The sequence below is a fragment of the Sus scrofa genome, chromosome 10, assembly GCF_000003025.6.
Source record: "Sus scrofa isolate TJ Tabasco breed Duroc chromosome 10, Sscrofa11.1, whole genome shotgun sequence".
In the NCBI taxonomy this organism is placed as follows: domain Eukaryota; kingdom Metazoa; phylum Chordata; class Mammalia; order Artiodactyla; family Suidae; genus Sus; species Sus scrofa.
The window spans coordinates 19,434,093-19,454,354 of record NC_010452.4 but is presented as its reverse complement, the minus strand read 5'-3'; the positions used below and the strand labels follow the sequence as shown (position 1 = coordinate 19,454,354).

The 20,262-nt window shown below is 46.6% G+C and overlaps 1 protein-coding gene across 1 annotated transcript in view; it reads left to right on the top strand.

Annotated features, from left to right (window-relative positions):
- SUSD4 (sushi domain containing 4) overlaps positions 1–20,262 on the top strand; it is a 131,262-nt gene that overhangs the window by 97,587 nt on the left and 13,413 nt on the right. Inside the window, 1 exon segment of the mRNA XM_021064474.1 lies at positions 3,868–4,056. Within this exon segment, the coding sequence (XP_020920133.1) occupies positions 3,868–4,056 (189 nt within the window).

Sequence of the window (20,262 nt, the reverse complement as noted above, 5' to 3'; positions counted from 1 at the left end):
CGAGATTGCACTAATTCCAATTTTATTTTATTTTATTTTTTTTGATGTGGGACATGGACCAAAGGACCAAAAAGTCCATGCATAATTCATAATGCAAGGGAGAGGGCGAGCAATCTTCTTTGCACCAAAAGCACTGGCATGTTAAAATCGGGATGTTGAGGCTGGGAAACAACTGGCAGACTCTGTTATTACTTTTCATGCCCCAGAGTTGGAAATAAATCATTTCCTTATGCGAGAGCTGAGGCATCATGGCCCCTTGAAGAAACAAAAGCTTCAGGATTAGGGGGCAGCGGCAGCCCAGGGTCTCATCTGCCTGCTTTCTCCCACCGCCCCCCATAAACCTCCTGTGTTGTTTAGCACATTGTGTGTTACATTTTTAAAGGAGATGCATGTTGTATTTACATTCTGGGAGACTGTTCACAGAATCAGCAGCCAGCTTTTAGGTGGGGTGCTTTATTCAAATGAACTTGCTGAACCACTGATTCCTTCCGGTCCTGCCCCACTATCTGAGTATCAGCCAGGAAAATTATTTTGGACTCCAGCCACTTCTTGCATTAATATTTTCCATTTATCTTTTGGTTCTCCCACTCTTTTGGTTTCCCTTTATGTCCTTAAACACAACATGCTTCTTTAGGAGTTATTTTTGCCCCCAATGATGTTTTTGAAATGCCTTGTGGCAATAGATGTCTTGGGGTGTCATTGTCCAGAGTTCGGAATTGGGCTTCTGCTGGATCTTTCTGGCCCCTCCTGACTCTCCCCCCTTACTAAATCCTGGTCAAAACACAGCTTGGATGTTTTCTGCAACAAGAGAAGAGCTGGCCAGCTGCTCTTGAGAGGTGTGCTTCTCCAAACAGCCATACACCCCAAAGCCCACCTTCATCCCTCCCCAGACCCCTCAAGCTCCACCAAGGAGGTGCCCCTGGTCTGGGCCCTAATCCTCTCCAACCCTAGCACCTTGCCATCTGCCTGCTCAGGCATCAAACACATGCAGTGGTTGCTTTAGACAGCCTGACACAGCTCTTGAGTCCCCAGGGGGGAATATAATTGGCCCTTGGAGTGACAGTTCATCCTGTAACTATTATTTGCACCTATAGATCCAGGGGCTAAATTCTGAGGATCCTTCTCTCTATTATCTAGAAGTGCAAATAGAAATCACATTGAACTATTGAGTGGAAGCCAGTTTTCCCCTGTATTTTAGGACAGGCTGTCTCCAACCAAGGGTGAGCCTAGCTTTTCCTCTTGATTAGCTGCACATGTTACAGCCCCTTTCTGTCTCCTTTTGAGGGTGGGGGGCACTGTTCCAAGGCCATTTTCCCCCAGGGAACTTTGTGTTGTGGAGAGCCATGTTCCAATACCTCCTTCTCCCTGGGGGTCAGAATTAGTGTTTCTCTAGAGGATGCAGTTTATCTTTGTGGGTAGCTTAGGACTACCTTCCTTCCAAGGAGGTCCACTCATTGGAGCCCTGCCTAGGCTTCTAGCACATTTCCTTCTTCCTGTTAATTTGGTTACCATTTCTTCTCCATTATTGATCTAGTTTATTCCTGATGGCCAACCTCCCCCCACCCACACACACTTCACTTTTACCATGAACATTGTCAGTTTTCAGCTCTGGGGGAAAAGAAAAAGGCATTGTAGGACATTGGAACTGCTCAGAAAGATGGCTGGGCACCATGCCTTTCTTATCTGGCCCATCCTGAGGGATCTTCAGGGTCTGTGGGATCTGCAGGGCTCCAGGACACCAGTTTGGCACTTACACAGCCCCATGTATATACCCCTTGTGTTCTGCACAACTTACTGCCCTGGGCTTGCCCCAATACGGACACCATCTAACTCGGCACTGACCCAAATGATGTGCTAAACCCAGAGCTCTCCCAGGCTCATGATCTGTAACAGAGTCAGCTTAGAAGAAGAGCTGATTCTGCTGCAGCTTCTCCCATATACTTTGTACTTGGTGATTAGAAGGGAAAGTGGGTATTTCCATTATACATTATTTCCTTCACACACAATTTATTCTCCCCAGGAAGAGCAACAGCTCTGCTGGGTCATTATTCCCTCCAGTAAGACTGCCAAAGCCAGTATGCCATGCCGTGATCACAGTGGATACTGCACAGAGGGGGATGCCAAACAACTGGGAATGTTCCACTGGACTGCACAGGGAACAGGACAAAAAGGTGGTTGCTGTTTTGCAGAAGCTGGGGTCCAGGTCTCAGGCTCACTCAGAATGGTGTGCCTGGTGCAGACTCACAACAGCAGGGCTGCTCAAACACTGGGACCCAGGCCTGCAGTGAGAGCAGCAGCACCTGGAAGCCTTTGATGGTGCACATGCTTGGATCTCACCCAGACCTACTGAATCAGAAGCTCAGGGGGCTGCTTGGGGGGCAGTGGTGAGTTCTATAAGCCCTCTCTCTGGGTGACTCTCAGTGTGAGAACCACTTTGCTGCATGTTACTTGCCTCTTGCACCTAAAGCCCAACTAGATTTTCAAACCTTTAATCACATCATGTCAGGCAGGTGTTTGTTCTGTTATCTGCTGCCATGGAAGCCAGTTTGTATCCAGCCTGCTCATCTGCCCCACCACCACCGCCCCCACTGAAACAGCTGGAGTGTCTCTTTCCTCTCTGGCACCTCAGTGGTTCTCAGACCTGGTGGCACTGTAAGGTTACTTGGGGAGCTTAAGAATATGATAGGGGTGGGAGTTCCTTTTGTGGCTCAGAGGAAATAAAATGTGACTAACTTTCATAAGGATGCAGACTTGATCCCTGGCCTCATTCAGAGGGTTAAGGATCTGGCATTGCCATGAGCTGTGGTTTAGGTCACAGATGCAGCTCAGATCTGGTGTTGCTGTGGCTGCAGCTCTGATTCAAACCCTAGCCTGGGAACCTCCTTATGCCATGGGTGTGGTCCTAAAAAGACAAGATAATCATAATAATATTAATAATATTAATCATAATAAAAGATAGGGGTTGGGAGTTCCCTTTGCAGCTTAGCAGGTTACACACCCAAGTAATATCCAGGAGGATTGGGGGTTGATCCCTCACCTCTATCAATGGGTTAAGGATCTGGCATTGCTGTGAGCCACGGTGTAGTTCACAGGTGTGGCTCAGATCCCATGTGTCTGTAGCTATGGCTGTGGCTGTGGCTGTGATAGGCAGCTACAGCTCCAGTTCCCAACACCTAGCCTGGGAATGTACCTATGCTGCAGGTGCTGCCCTAAAAAGCAAAACAGAAAGAAAGAAAGAGAAATATAGGGGTTCCAGGAGATACACTGACCCAGGGAACAGGGCTGGGCATTGGTGTTTTTAAGAATTTCCAGGAGTTCCCATTGTGGCTCAGTGGGTTAGGAATGTGATAGTACCCTGAGGATGCAGGTTTCATCCCTGGCTTAATGGGTTGAGGAGCTCCATTGCCATGAGCTGTGGTCTAGGTCACAGATGCAGCTTGGATCCTGCATTGCTGTGGCTGTGGCATAGGCTGGAAGCTGTAGCTCTGATTCAACCCCTAGACTGGGAACTTTCATATACCACAGGTGCAGCCCTAAAAAGAAAAAGAAGTTGCTAAGGTGATTCTGATATGTAGTCAGGCCTGGGCCCCCCTGGTAGTGGTGTCCTGATCTGCAACCCTCCATCACTACCTCCCTACTTGTCTGACCCTCTTGATGTCACTTGCAAATATAAAAGCAAATTGTTGCTTTATGAATAAAATAGGTTTGGACATTAGGAAGTCTGAGCATTTAAGAACAAGCTGGGCAGTCCTCAGAAGCCATACCCCATTTACAGTGGGGGACTCTGAAAGAAGTATAGTGCTTTGTCTTTCTGGTGTGCCAAGATACCCTCATGAGACTCTTCCCTTTTTTTCTCCTGCATCACAGGTTGACTGAGACCACTCACCTCTTCTAATGGCTATGTGATCATCTCTGAGTTCCAGACCTCCTTCCCAGTGGGCACTGTGACCTCCCATCAAGGCTTCCCTGGATTCAAACTTGAAGGGTCTGAGGATCTCAAGTGCTTATACAGCCTTATCTGGTCATCCAGCCTACCCTGGTGCCTTGCTCTGGAAGCTAACACATCTCATTCTTTTGGAAACTGAATTGTGGCTTATTAAATTGGATGTGTTGCTAGGAGATAAAGAGCTGAGAATTATGGTCAGCAATGACTTTCATTCCCTGAGTACACATTGCTTGCCTCTGTCTTGAGCAGAGGCAGCAAGCCTGGCCATCTGCTGTGAAGCAGTACTTACAACCAGACATAAAACTGTCCTTCCTTGGTTCTTAGGCTTACAGTGAATGAAAGAGAAGTGTTTCAAGCATCAAAAGTTGAACTGAAAAATCTTGCCAAGTTAAATGAAATGTCTTCAAAAATTAATTGTCTCTGCACCAAATGAAAACAGATTGTATCATGGCATCATTAATCTCACCCCTTGTTTTATTGTTGTGTCAATGCTTCTTCCTATTTCCATGCATTTTATGGCTTAGCTGTAAAAGTTTGCTATAAGCACACACTTGGAAGCCTGAAACAACTAGATCATTCTTTCCTGTTTTTGTTAAATGTATGTGATTCTTTTTGAGTATGGTACCCTGAGGAGCACTAATCAACAGTTTAAAGTCTCGTGGGGGTCAGAGTGTCCACTGCAGAATCAGGCCAGTGTCTGTGTGTAGAGTCTATAGAAAGTTCTCCTAGGCAAGTTGGGTATGCTGGAGTGGCCCTCGCTTCAGTTCAGGTCTTGAAGTTATGATCAAATGAAACAAACCCTGATTTTCTTCTTGGCATCTGAATACAGCAGACAGGAGGAACTGTATATGAGAGAAACAATGAAAGGAACCTTCAACCATAGCCCATTTGCAGATTTTCTTGGGAAACAGAACAAGACCCAGTAGAATGTAGAAACCACCAAATTCCTACAAGCCCTGTCTGCATGCATGCATCTCAGTGAGGGGTGGGGTCAGAGTAGCAGGTGTGTTGTCAGGGGTGACAGCGAGAGGATCAGGGAAGGGGTCTCCTAAGGGAGACCATGGATTGGAGTGGGTTGGCTGGAGCCATGGAGCCCCCTTTGAGAGAAGGAGGGGAAGGAGGGGAAGAGAACGGAGCTTGGTGCCCGAAGAAGTGAGAATGGCAGCAGGGGCATGAGTGGCACTTGCTCTTCACCTGGGCTGGAGGGTGGAGCCCACCCATCCAGAAACCCCTAGTGAACCAGAGCCTACAGTCGAGATGTCACATAAAATACAGATCACCCAGTTAAATCTGAATTTCAGAAAAACCAACAAATATTTTTTTTCTTCTTTTTAGGGCTGCACCCACAGCATATGGAATTTCCCAGGCTTGGGGTTGAATCAGAGTTGCAGCCATCAGCCTATGCCACAGCTGGCATAGTGCCAGCTCCAAGCCATATCTGCAACCTAGACCACAGCTCACAGCAGCACCAGATCCTTAACCCACTGAGGGAGGTCAAGGATTGAACCTTCATCCTCATGGATACTAGCCAGATTCATAACACACTGAACCATAATGGGAACTCTATAAACAAGTAACTTTTTATTATGAACATGTCTTAACTATTGGATGGGACTTAATGGTCAAAAATTATTCTTTGTTTATCTGAACTTTGGCCATATGTGAGTGTCCTGTGTTTTCTTTTCTTTTTGTTGGTCTTTTTTTGTCTTTTGGGGGCCACACTTGTGGCATATGGAGGTTCCCAGGTGAGGGGTCTAATCGAAGCTACAGCTGCTGGCCTATGCCAGAGTGAGAGCAATGCCAGATCCTAGCCATGTCTGAAACCTACACTACAGCTCACCACAATGCTGGATTGTTAATCTACTGAGCGAGGCCAGGGATCAAACCCACAACCTCATGGTTCCTAGTCGGATTCATTTCCACTGCACCATGATGGGAACTTCCATGGCCTGTATTTTCATTTACCAAATCTAGCAACCCTTGTCTGGAGGGCCCAGGGCACCCCACACCCTGCCCCATCTCCCCTAGGAACAGCTTTTCTGCTGTCCCGATGCCACTGGCAGGTGAGATGAGTGTAGCTGCTGATGAATGGGGGCTTTTCTGGTTCCTTGAGGTTTCTCCCTACTTAGACAACCAGAAATAGAGGATCAGTTAAAGGTCCTATCAATTTGAAAGGCCTACTTTAAAATCTTTTGGAATTGGTTTAAATGCCTTTTGTGGACTTATATTCTGATGAGCTTCATTTTGGGACTTCATAAGTGGTTTTCTTGGAGCTAAGGGGATATGATGGGAAGAGGGGTAAAACAAAACCTCACTTCAAGGAGAAACAAGCTAAGATTCTGGACAAGAGGCTGCAGCTGCTTCTAATTGGAAATGGGTCTCAAGCTTTGACATGAGTCCCTTTTGCTCTGCCAGCCTGGGCTGGGCCCCAGAGAGATGGTGAAACTCAGGCGATGGCTGCCTGTACTTAGACGGCCACCTGATACCTTCTTTCTTCGGTTTTTAAAAAATAATTTTTATGTCTTTACCTTCAAAATACATGTTCCTTGCAATTATCTGTTGCAATTAGTTTGTGAGAGCTTTAAATGGCATGATTTAAAAGGCATGATTCCAAACTGAGAGGCACAGAGAAGTCTGAAGGGGATTTTGTCTCAAAACTTGAGAGAAACTGGGGGTTCCCATTATGGCACAGCGGAAACCAATGGGACTTATATCCATGAGGATGCAGGTTCGCTCCCTGGCCTCACTCAGTGGGTCAGGGATCAATCTGGCATTGCTATGTGCTATGGTGTGGGTCACAGATGCCACTTGGATCCCACATTGCTGTGGCTGCAGTGTAGGCTGGCAGCAGGAGCTCAGATTTGACCCCTAGCCTGGGAATCTCCATATGGCATGAGTATGGCCCTAAAAAGAAAAAAAAATCTTGATAGAAACTGGGTTCAACTAAGCAGTGAGTTAAAAGAAGACATAAGGATTCTCAACAATGTATCCAGATGTGCTTGGGTGTTTGTATTTCTTTAACTCTTGAATTGTGTCTTTTTCAAAGGTGGTGCCTTACTTATGCAAGTAGACCATGAGTAGACCACACAGATACGCTGTCCACAAGGAAAGTACCTGCCCCTTTCCTGTGTCACCCACACTTCCCCTCCCCTCAATTTCCTGTCTTCCTGAGCATACAGTTTGACTTTTCTTGTTGGCAGGGTGACAGTTAGTGTGCTGTAATTTGGATCATGCTGCTATTCAGGGCTTTGAAATATATGAGGGTGTTCTGACCCCAGCAGTCAGATGGCTGGTGAATGGCCAGATGGTTGAGCTGTGGGAACCTTTCTCTCTCTCTCATGGCTACACCTGCTGCATTTGGAAGTTCCAGGGCTAGAGGTCCAATTGGAGCTTCAGCTGCTGGCCTATGCCACAAGCCACAGCAGCATGGGATCCTTAACCCACTGGGCAAGGCCAGGGATCAAATTCACATCCTCATGGATACACGTTGTGTTCTTAACCTGCTGAGCTACAGCAGGAAAGCTCTGGAAGCCTGTCTCTGTGAGCTTCCTATCCATCAGTCCATCAGCTGTCAGTATACCTGTCACTGCAGATTGTACCATGCCCCAATGCTTTTTCTCACCTGCTATGAGCCCCAGGTGATGGTTGGGGTGCTGCAGTGTACTGATTCAAGTGTGGGTTTACATCCGCACTTTCCTAATGTATCCTTTCAACCTGGGGCAAGTCACTTAACTTCTCTTGGCCTCCACATCCTCGTCTGTAAAATGGGAAGATGAGGATACTTACCTCATGGGGCTGTGAGTATCCAGTGTGGCAATGCATGTAATGCATTCAGTGATGTGCCCAGCACATAGTAGGTGGTCAATCAAGCATCTACCATTTTTACTGCTCTGAGAATTGTGAACAGAGGCATAATAAATGAGAATCTGGATGTGACTGTATGAGTAAAGTGCTGGGCTTTTTGTTTTTTCAGTCTTTTTTTGTATTTGAGGGCTGCACCCATGGCAAATGGAGGTTCTCAGGCTAGGGGTCTAATCAGAGCTATAGCTGCCAGCCTACACCACAGCCACAGCAACACGGGATGTGAGCTGTGTCTGTGACCTCTACCACAGTTCAGGGCAAGGCCAGATCCTCAACCCACTGAGAGGGGCCAGGGATCAAACCCGCATCCTCATGGATTCTAGTCAGGTTCAATAACCACTGAGCCACACTGGGAACTCCAGTGTCAGGCTTTTATGCATTACATCATGACATTATTTTGCCAGCTGCAGTTTTGGTTATTCACATACTTTTAAGTGTGTTTGTATAAGACAAATCCCCAAACATGGGAGGAAATACTGAACAATAGGAATAATTGCCATTAATCTTGAGAGCTTCCTGTGTGTCAGAATGTTTGACACAATATTTCATTTAGTCCCCTTGCTGCCTTTGTGAGCTGGAGACTATTTTTAACTGCATGTTACTGATGAGCAAACCCAAGTTTCTAAAGGGTCAGTAACTCACCCAGAGTCACAAGATAGTACATGGGGGAGTGGGGACTCAAACAGGTCTTTGCCATTTCAAAGCCCATTCTCTTCATCACCCAGATGCATTAGCTAGGGATGGATTATCTAATTTGCTTGGCTTTCTTCACCATTTGATACCTTTATGGCCATTTTTCAAAAAATGTAAAAGAGTTATTTCATAGGAAAGGATGTGTTCTTTGGGTCCAGTTTTCCTCCCAGTGGAAATCCCAGCTTCAGGGGGCCAGAGTCCAGAGGAGGCCCTGCTGCCCACTGGGTGGCAGAGAGCCCTGACCACTGTCCCCAAGGGCTCATTACTGCCCCCATCACAGGGGAGCCTCACCTCAGCCAGCTGGGCTGCTTGGGTATTGCATCTCCTTTCACAAGCCTGGAGACTGACACTTCGCAGGGTGATTTGACTTGTCTACACCTCCAACTTTTGGCCATGGCTTTTCCCACCACATTGTGCTTCCTCTCCCTGATGTAACAGTGCCAGCCTCACTGGCTCCAGTGTCAAGAGACACCTGTCACACTCAATGTCAACAGTCCTGTGATTGGGGCCTGGCTTCACGAAGGAGATTATAATTTGGCAGGGAGAGCTCTGGCAGCTGCACCATAGGTGGCAGGATTTCCAAGGCACAGGAGTGTGGGTGATGGGTTCAGGGGCCCGTGTTATTGCACCCATCCAACCAAGTGGCAGGACACCTATCTTATGTCTGTTTTCCCAATGCTGATTTGTGGGGATAAAACACATCAAATCACAGAATCTTGAACCAGAATGTCAGCTCCATCATTTTAAAATCCATGAATGTATAAATTTGAGCCTGCAAAGGGCCCAGTAGGTTTCTGTTTGGTGGGTCTGTTCTCACAGTAGGCCTGAGTGCTTTTCCTTATTTCTCTGTATCTTTTTTTTTTATTATTACTTAATGCATTTTATTACATGCATAGTTGTAAAACAATCATCACAACCAAATTTTACAGCATTTCCACCCCAAACCCTCAGTGCCTTCCCCCCCCACCCCCAAACCCATCTCATTTGGAAAACATAAGTTTTTCAAAATCTGTGAGTCAGGATCCATTCTGCAAAGTAGTTCATTGTGTCCTTTTTTTAGATTCCATATGTAAGTGATAGCATTTGATGTTGGTGTCTCATTGTCTGACTGACTTCACTTAGCATGATAATCTCTAGGTCCAACTGTGTGGCTATAAATGCCGTTATTACTCTCTTTTTATTGCTGAGTAATATTCCATTCTGTATATGTACCATATCTTCTTGATCCACTCCTCTGTCAATGGACATTTACGTTGTTTCCATGTCTTGGCTATTGCAAGTGCTGCTGCAATGAACGTTGGAGTATGTGTGTCTTTTTGAGTCATGGTTTTCTCTGGGTAGATGCCCAGGAGTGGGATATTTCTATGTATCTTAATGTTTTTGATTCTCAGGCCATCTTCATCTCTAAGGTTCTCAGCTCTCTCTCTTTCTCACACCAATCCCCACACAATTCAAGAATTTTTTTAAAGGGCTTTGATAGTGAATGTGGGCAGTTTCTAATTTGTAAGCACTAAGAACTTGGTCTAGGTTGTCAGCTGTGGTTACAGGACCCCTTCTAGGCACAGAGCAATACAAATGTTGGGCTCTGGGACAGAAAGGAAGAAATAGACATCCTTCCCTCCTTTGAAGAGCTTACACCCTTATGGGGAGAACAAGATGACAGATCCCAGAGATGAGCATCCTCCTGCATGGTGCCTGTGTCCACCCTTACCAAGGACCACATGCCTGCTTCTGCATCTGGATGATGTAGAGCGAAGGTTCTGGTAAATGGTATCACAATCAGGAAATGAAAAATTCTATCTAGGAATTTATGAGTTGTTGGTTTCTTTTCCCTGGAAACCAAACAGAAGCATGCTTGAGGTTTTTTTGCTTGTTTTGTTTTTGTATTTGTTTGTTTAGTTTTTGTCTCTGCTTAGGAATTTGGGGAAAGAGAGTCTAACCGTCTCACTCATTCAGGAGGACAGTGCATTTTGAGGCTCTGAAGAGCTCATTGGCCAAAGCAACAAGCCTCAGTCTGTGTGAGGCATGCCAGCCCAGTGGTGTGAAGGAGGATTATAGGAGGTTATTGAGGGGCATAAAGTAAGCATATGAGCCAAGCCTGCAACAAATGGTTATAGGTAGGGCTGCAAATACACACATCTCAGAAGCAGTACTAAATGCTCAGAGTCCCATTGATGCTATGATGTTGGGGCTGCAAAGGATTCTGGCTAGCCGCGGCTGCAGAAAAACATGGTCTGCATGGGGAAGGACCATCCAACAGCCTTAAGTATTCAGAACATACTGTTCACATTCAGGTTTTTGAATGCCCTGGAAGTAACACAGGTGCTGGGTGTCTATTGGCAGGAATTCCTGGGGGCAGGTTAACAATGGCTGAGATCACACCACTGCATCTTTCTGAGGGCTGGGAAGACAGGTGGTTGATGCCAGAGCTTGGGATTTTTTTTTTTTTTTTGCGTTTTAGGGCTGCACTTGTGGCATATGGAAGTCTAGGGGCTGAGGAATTGGCTAGTAGCTTCCACTCTATACCACATTCACACTGACGTGGCATCTGAGCCACATCTGTGACCTGCACCACAGCTCATGGCAATGCCAGATCCTTAACCCACTGAGCAAGGCCAAGGATCAAACCCCAGTCCTCATGGATACCAGTTGAATTCATTTCTGCTGTGCCAAAGTGGGAACTCCTAGAGCTTGGACTTTTGAGTCCTTGCTTGTGAACTCCCCACATAAAGACCTATCTGTTTCCCAACCATTAAATTAGAGGGCTAGGTCCTTAAACCACACACCCTTCTTTCAGTATCCTCTAGGGGAAAATATGGGCTCAAATCTAGAAAAAAGGACAAGTTAAACATTTAATGGGATCAGAGTTTGAATAGAAAGATACCCAAATCAGTGGTATATGCTCTTTTAAATAAATGCCTCTTAGATTCACTTATGCATTCAGCAAACTCTTTTGTGTGCATGTGCTGAGCATTTTGCAAGGCATGGAGAACACAGAGGCAGATGTGACACAAGATCTCTGCCCCCAGGTTGGCTCATCCCACCTGTGGTCAGTGGAATTTCACTCTCTGCACAGGTGGGGCTCCATTTGCAACATTCCCTTTGTAAGTTTCTCTGGGCCCCTAGTGGTAGAGAAGCTTGTCACCTACTCTGAGGCCCCATTGAAGGGGTTCTCAAAGGGTCTCTGGTTTTGAAGGAACTGGGGGCATGGGGGTGGACATGGTGGGTCACCTTTTGCTCTGACTGGATTGGCTCTGCCACCTGATGCCTGGGCTCTGCCCTCAAGACAGCAGGGACTTGGACTTCCCAGGAAGACTGAGAGTGTGAACCCAGGGCCCCAGGAGGTTTTGCTGCACTTGTGTGTTTGCTTTCCCCAATCAGAGGACTAAATCTTCCCAGGAACTGTCAGAGCCTTCAGTTTTTTTCCCCATGTTATGGGTGATGGTTCCTTCATCACTCAGCTATCCATGGGCTTTTTCAGCCTTGTGGCAGGCATTGCTCCAAGGAACAAGCAAACCTGACCTCATTAGAAGCTGAACATCCAAAACTTTTTTTTTTTTTTTTTTTTTGTCTTTTGCTTTTTTAGGGCCGCACCTGAAGCACATGGAGGTTCCCAGGTTAGGAGGTCAAATAGGAAGCTATAGCTGCTGGCCTACACCAGAGCCACTGCAATGCCAGATCTGAGCCACATCTGTGACCTACACCACAGCTCATGGCAACACCAGATCCTTAACCCACTGAGTGAGGCCAGGGATCAAACCAACAACCTCATGGTTCCTAGTTGGATTTGTTTCTGCTGCGCAATGATGGGAACACACAGAACTTTTTGTTTTTAAATCCAGCCAGTCCCCAAACTCAGAAAGCCCACTGTGTTCCCACCCCCTGGCCCTTCCCACTCATTCCCAGCCCACATGGACACAGATGCAAGTTGAATCAGTTTTGATTTGCTAATAGGCAATACAGCCATGTGATTGCCTAAGAACCCTCTAGCCCCCAGGGGTCCTCTTAAATCTGCATCCTTATATAAGAAAAGAAGGAAAAATAAGAAACTTTGGCCAAATGTAAAATCACTTGAAATTTTCCAATTTGGGATCAGAACTCAAAGCCAGTTTGGACAGGGAGGGATCCCAGCCACCGAGCTGCCTTTGCAGTGTGACTTATTCCCAAGACAAAACTCATTCTGTTACAAGAGGAGCCCGTATCATCTCTCCATCCAGGAATCCTGCCTTGTGCAGAAGTGACTTGTGACCTCAAAGTGAATCCTGTGTAGGAACAGAAAAGACAGTGGAGAAATCCAGGCTTCCTCTGCTAAGAGCTGCCCTGCATTTTACCCTTGGTGAATAACACCCTGCAGTATCATCAAAGTCCACCCTGTGGCAAGGAGGTTCCCATTTTACAAAAGGAAAGTTCAAAGCACAGAAAGGAGGCCAGGCCTTGTCTGAAAAAGACTGCTGTGAATTATCGTTCATGGTGAGGACACGTGTCACTGTGCCATCCCTAAACTAGAGTCCGACACCTTCCCATGGAGCTGTGTGCCTCCTGCTGCCTTGCCAGCCTGACAAACAAGGGAGAGTTGGGTCTCTTGCACCTTCCTGCCCACCCATCCTCAGTCAGAAAGTGGCAAGTGGGATCCCTTAACTAGCTGGAAATTCTGTGTTGAATGTTAAGTCGATCAAGGGAAATGACAGAACTGAGTCACAGCAGGATTTGTTGGTGTTGGTTTGGGATCACCTATCATGGAATTCAGAGCTTGGAGAGCCTTAGAGGGATTTCCCACTGTGGCACAGCAGAAACAAACTCAATTATCCATGAGGATGCAGGTTCCATCCCTGGCCTCGCTCAGCAGGTTAAGGATTTATTGTGGTGAGCTATGTTTTAGGTCGCAGACACGGCTCAGATCTGGTGTCACAGTGGCTGTGGTGTAGGAAGGCAGCTGCAGCTCTGATTTGACCCCTCGCCTGTGGGAACTTCCAAATGCCACAGGTGTTGCTCTAAGAAGCAAAACAAGACATAACAAAACAAAACAAAAAACAAAAAGGAAAAAGAACAAAAAAAAAAGAAAGAAAGAAATCCTTAGGCATCACTGGTTTGCCTTTCCCCACCTTCTGCACCCTGGAACCCCCTTTTCCGAAATGAATTGGTAGCATGGTTATGCAAGGCCTTGGGGCTGGAAGTACCAGCAATCTTCCCACCCTGGTACCCCAGCTCTGGCACCACCTTGCTGCCTCTACATTGGGGACCCAGGCCACTCACCTCCTCCTCTTCCCTCTGCATCTACATTCTTGAATTGAGAGAAGAACAATCATAAGTTCAAATTCCTAGGAGCAACTTCAAGCAGAGCCTTGTTCCTTCCTTCCCTGGCATGTGATATATGAGCTCATCAACCTGTAGCTATCATTGGAGTTCTTGCTGTGGTGCAACAGGATCATCAGCATTTTGGGAGACCTGGGAGGCAGGTTCAATCCCCAGCTTGGATCTGATCCCTGGCCCAGGAACTCCATATGCCTTGGGCCAGCCAAAAAAAAAAAAAAAAAACCTGTAGCCATCATAACTAAAATGTCCTCTGGTCCCTTCAAAAGTTTGAGATGCCCGCTTCATGCCAGACATTGCTCAGGAACATTTATTACATGACCTCTTGTCCTAACAAGCATCATGAGAAGTAAGTGTGGTGCTAACAGCAGAGGAAGAAGCTCAGAGAGCCTCCTGGCTCTTCCAAGGTCACCCTGCTCACCAGCAGCCTAGGCATGGGGCACTTGAGCCCACACCATCTACCTACACTGCTCATCTAGGTACTTCTAGGACCCAGACTACCTGTTGAAGATTAGGGCCTGGGCTCGAATCCTCACTGTGTTACTTGCTGGGTGGGCTGGGGGGTTCATTTCATCAGGATGGGAAGTGAGGGAACAGGAAGAGCTGCTTTCTGAGGGTCTTTCCTAGCTGACTCATTGCTTGACTGCTCTGAATCAGAACCCATGGTTCCAGAGAGGCCATCCCATCCTCCGATGGCTCTGGGAGCAAACAAAGGGCTGGGTGATAAAGAGTTCCTCCCCTGGATGACTGCTCACATTTTTCCTGAGACTCGTATTCACACCATCAACTCATCACCAATAGACTGGCCAGAGAGGAAATTGAGGCTGGCGGGTGGTCCTCTTGGCACTGAGTACTTCTCTTGTCTTTATGTAGCCTCAGAACAACTCTGGGTATTATTATGCCCTCTTCCCTGACAGACCTCAGCAGGTAAGTTGGGAATGTGGCCTCAGGGAGTAAGGTGCAGAGCCAGAAATCAAAAGGTTCTAGAGATCCAACCCTGACCTGACTCCTGGGCTGTGCTCCTTCTCCTTCCCTACTGGATCCTGTGAGAGAGGCCAGATCCATGCATTCTGCCTCTACTCAGCTGCCCATGAGCCACTTCTTTCTCTGCTAATGTTCCTTGTAACCTGGACTTTTATCATGTAAGAAGTTTGGGAAGGAAGAAGAAGATATGCTGTACAATTTGGCCCAAGCCATGCTGCCTATAATGATGGATAATGTGGGAATTTTGCTCCTCCCTCCTTCTGTCCCTCCCCTCCTTCCTCCCTGCCTCTCTCTCTCTCTCTTCCTTCCTTCCTTCCTCCCTCCTTCCCTCTCTTCTTTCCTTCCTCCTTTCCTCCTTCCCCTCCCTCTCATACCAAGTGTACTCTGTGTCATGGGGTCATTGCTATCAGGAATTCACATGCTGCTCACCCCAACTGGAATGATAATAGCACTGACCATCTATTCACCCATGGCCACCCAGGACTCACACGGTTCAGAGGAGACCAGCCAGCCAGGGCCAGGTCTCCACCCACCTCACCTGGGTTCTCATGCTCCCTGCACCCTTGCCCGTGATCCTTCCAGTGCTTAATCCATATGAGACAGAATCTGCAGAAAATGAAGAAAAGAGCAATGAAAGACCTTTATCTCTCTCTGTGCTTAGTGTAGCAACAGGGCCTCTATCCACAGGAAGGGAGAGAAAGGGGGTTTGCTTTATCTGCTTATCTGATCCTATACCCTCCCCTCTTCTTCCCCAATGTAAGAGGATTATACAAGGTGCAGAAACCATTGATCATGTGGTTTGGCCCTGTCCTCAAGGCCCTGAGGCCCAGGAGTTCCCTGAGAAGCCAGGGAGGGGTGGTCCAAGGTAGCTTGGTTCCAGCTACCCCTACCCCAGTGGCTGTGTTTTATGTATTCACATCTTGCATTCCCAAGATTGTGTTCCTAAGATTGATTTGGACAGTGAGCTTGCTGGTGTCAAGTACGAAACTTCTTTCTCTAGTTCTGCCTCTTTAGAAACTTGCAAAATGAAATGATTGGCCAGATCACATGGAAATTCTCCCATGTCCTCCAATGCCTGCCTTCAAGTGTGTGAGTGGATCGCCCATCAGGGACCCTGCTGCCATCTCTCAATGTCTCAGGGCATTTCCCATCTTATTCTCAAAAACAAAAGGCTCTCTGTTTCCCTGTGAAGACAGGTGTGTTCCCTGGGCCTGGGAAGGCAGAAGTCTCAGGCTCTTCCCTCTCACATCAGTGACACTAGCCAGGGAGAAGTCCTGCCTGCAACAATGCAGAGGGTGCTTTTCAAACTCAAAATGCGTGCTACAACCTTGGCACCTCTATTACTGTATCACATCCTATAGGCAGTGATAATTCCTGTATCCGGTCCTGTTTGTCCAACAGCCACCTTGCCTGTGACACTAATGGGGCTTTTTATTATAGGGAAATGCAAGATAGCAAGCAACCTTGTTAATTTATTATTTTCAAGCAATAGTAAATTATTCTAATAGCACTTCCATGAACCGTGTGTACATTACAGCAGAGTGCTTATCAGAAAACAGCTGTTGCATGTCATTCCAGCATTTCTCAGGGATCCCCATGCTTAATTTCTCTTTTTATATACAATAAATAATTGCCACTGTCTCATCTTCCTCTTCTCAGGCACATGACTCTCTTGTGCTCAAGAATGGATTGTGCATGGCATTAAGAAGCTTCATTATTCTTTTTTTTTCTCTTCTATATTGAATCCAGAGACACTGAACTTTCTGTCACAGGAAAACCAAGAGATTTTGTTCTTATTTTTCAAGGGGAACCAAGTTCCCGGGCTTCTGGACTATGACATCATAGGCTATTTTTCTCTTGAACTCTATGACCCCTGACCTGATGGAAAGCCCTGAACTCTCCCTCCTCCTCTGTCCCCAGGCCCTCTGTTCACCTTCATCCTTTGACAGGTCCCTTGCCTTCCTTTTAGCCTTTGTGGAATCACCTGACCACCATCAACCCTCTAGCTTCTTTGGTCTCCTGTAATTCTTTTTTTTTTTTCACATCAGTCAATTACAGATATTTTTGAATTGATGTCAAAGAAGGGAAGTGATTCCTCTTTCCCACCAAAGGGGAAAAGAGGTGGCAGAACTCTGGACCAAATCCCACCAAATCAAGGAAAGAAGAGTATTTCAAAGGGGGACTTGGCTAACCCCCTCTCCCACTGCATACTCACACTTAGGTCCCACCAGATTCGGACCCAGCCTCCCCCAAGCACCCCCACCCCCAACCCATCAGCTATCAGCTAGGGAAGGCAGCCTGTTGGGAACAGTGGATCTGGAGCCAGGCACCAACCCTCGTGTCTTTATGGAAAGACCTCAGGTGCAGGCATGCAGGGCTGGGTTGAATCATAGGTCACGGAGTAGGTTGGAAGCCCTGGTGCTGTGGCTTTGTCAAAGCCCCTTTCAGATTGTGTCACTGTGGATGCTGCATGTTTTCTGCCATCAAAGCCACTCATACAAAACAGGAATCCTACACACACGCTTCTCCTGGGGAAACTGTTCTGAATTCATTTGTATTCCACAACTTTCATGGCAGAGAGATCTTTTACCCCTTTTTTCACAGGCTGAGGCGGATTCATGGTTGGGGGCAGGGGGTGGAGCAGTCCCTTTCTGCTGCTGCACTCATGGCTCTTACAAAAATGTATTTCTGCTTTGCCTTGTAGTGTCATGTTTTTGAAAATCTCACAGGAGTGCAAGCAGAAGTCTTTATTTTTTGATGTTGGATGTTTAAATGTCAGGTCAGGGAAAGGACTGCACAGCCAAGCCACCACAGAGCTGTGGCCAGTGGTTTGAGCAACTAGCTTGTGCCAAGAGGGGGACTTCATTACACTCAGAAAATAGATGGCCAGGGCAAATAGGAAAATGAGGGTGTTTGGCCTTCAACTGTATAATATCTTCTCCATTGCAGCTCCAGGCAGGATTTATTTCCTTCTTCCCTCTCTGGAAACTCATATGACTGGTATTTTGTGGTAATAAAACTGCTTGCAAACAGGTGCAACACAGAAAGTAATAAGTCGCTCCAGTCACTCCTGGCATTTGCAGGCCAAGAGGCCCACAGAAGTATTTGGCAGGGGCATTTGGGGCTCATTCCTTTTCTTCACAAGCAGTGATGATTCCCCTTTTTCCTCAAAGTGAGTAGACATTGGGGATGATGGGCAGGTGAAATAGTCACACCTTTCCATGTCCAGCTGTGTGCCTTGTGCTGTTCATTCGTTTTGTTCATAGGACCTGTAACATAACACCCATATTCACTGTAATTTTCTTTTTTGTACAGGAGGGTTTTTTGTGGTTTGGGGTTTCATCATTGTAAAGAGCTGGTGCCTGACTCTAAATGTGCCCAGATGTCTTTAAATTTTATGCACTTGGTGGACATGGCCCTGCATCTGATTGTTCCACCTCCTCCTCCCAGCACCAGGGACTCCTGCAGAAAAGTCTGGGACTTTGCTCACATGCTGGCCTGTTTGTTCTTCGGTGGGTGAGAACCAAATTCATTTTATAACACCATCTCTCCCACTTCTGGGAAGGGAGGTAATTGGTCCAGGCTTTAAGGAGGTGGAAACAGCTGGAATTTTAAAAAGAAGCTGGGATATCCTACTGTGGTGCAGTGGGTTAAGAATCTGACTGCAGTGGCTTGGATGCTGCAGAGGTGTGGATTCTATCCCTGGCCTTGCAAGTGGTTTAAAAGATCCAGTGTTGCCACAACTATGGCTTGGATTTGATACCTGGCCGGGGAATTTCCCTATGCCAAGGTGCAGCCATTAAAAAAAAAAAAAAAGGAAGGAGTTCCCATCATAGCTCAGTGGAAATGAATCCAACTAGTATCCATGAGGATGTGGGATCGATCCCTGGTCTCACTCAGTGGGTGAAGGATCTGGCATTTCTGTGAACTGTGGTGTAGGTTGCAGACAAAGCTTGGATCTGACACATTGCTGTGGCTGTGGTGTAGGCCAGTAGCTGTAGCTCCAATTCAGTCCCTGGCCTGGGAATTTACATACACCACAGGGGCAGGGGTGGCCCTAAAAAGCAAAAAAAAAAAAAAAAAAAAAAAAAAAAAACTACTACTACTACTAAGATGAAGCCAATTATATTGGAATTCAGATTTTAAAACTAGTCCCTACAATGGTGCAAACATTAATCTGTATTTTCACACCATAAAAATCTTAATCCCAAAATTTTTTTTTGAATTGGGAAGAAATGTAAATATATAGGAAGCTGAGAAGACAAGACTTCTATAGACAGCCATGACTAAAATAGCATGCAAGAGGAACATCCTGCTCATAGTAGTCAAACTTTAAATATCTGGTGGCCCGTTGAGTTAACTGTGAGTGACTCTCTCCTCAGCCTTGTTCCTTCTGCTGCTTCCCAATAGGAGAGCCTCCTACCTCCCCGAGGGGTCCTTAAGGTTGAAGGCATGGGCTGCAGTCATCTCACATCACCTTTACTCTGCTCTGTCCACTAAAGCGTATCTCAGGACATAACCACCCCCTTGTACAAATCTCTCTGTGTGTTTTACATCCCTTTGAGGAAATCTCTGTGTCTAGTTACTCCAGTGAGTCCTTCTGACATGAGCCAGGAGGCCTCCTGGTTCCTAGTTGTTTCCCTGTGCACCTGTCTTAAGGGCTTGGCCATTTTTTCCCCAGCCAGGGATAGACACAGGTGGTCCTCGATTCCCAGGGCTACCATCACCAAATACCACAAGTGGGTGACTTAAAACAAGAGAAATGTCCTCTCACAGTTCTGGAGGCTAGAAGTCCATGTGTCAACAGGATCATGTTCCTGAGACCCAGGGTAGAGCCCTTCCTTTTTTTTTTTTTTTTTTTTTTTGCTTTTTTTTTTTTTGCTTTTTGCTTTTTATGGGTTTTTAGGAAGTTCCCAGACTAGGGGTAGAATCGGAGCTGAAGCTGCAAGTCTATACCACAGCTACAGCAATGCAGGTTCCAAGCTGAGTCTGTGACCTACACCACAGCTCACAGCAGCACTGGATCCTAAACCCACTGAGTGAGGCCAGGGATCGAACCCTCATCCTCATGGCTGCTAGTTGGTCTCATTCCCCCTGAGCCACAATGTTCCTTTCTTTCTGAGTGGCCTTGGCCTTCCTTGGCTTATGGCTATACCCTCCCATTCTCTGTCTCTGTTGTCTTGTGTCATTGTCCCTATGAGACCTTATCTTCATGTGGCCATCTGCTTTCCATGTGGTTCTCCTCCTAGTAGAGGAACACCTGTCATGCTCTGTAATAACCTTATGGGAAGAGGCTCTGAAAAAGGATGGGTATATGTATGGGTATAACTGGTTCACTTTTCTGTACACCTGAGGCTAACACAACATTGTAAGTCACCTATATGCCAATACAATTTTTTTTTAAATAGCAGAGTTCCCATCATGGCTTAGTGGTAACAAACCCGACTAGTATCCATGAGGATGCGGGT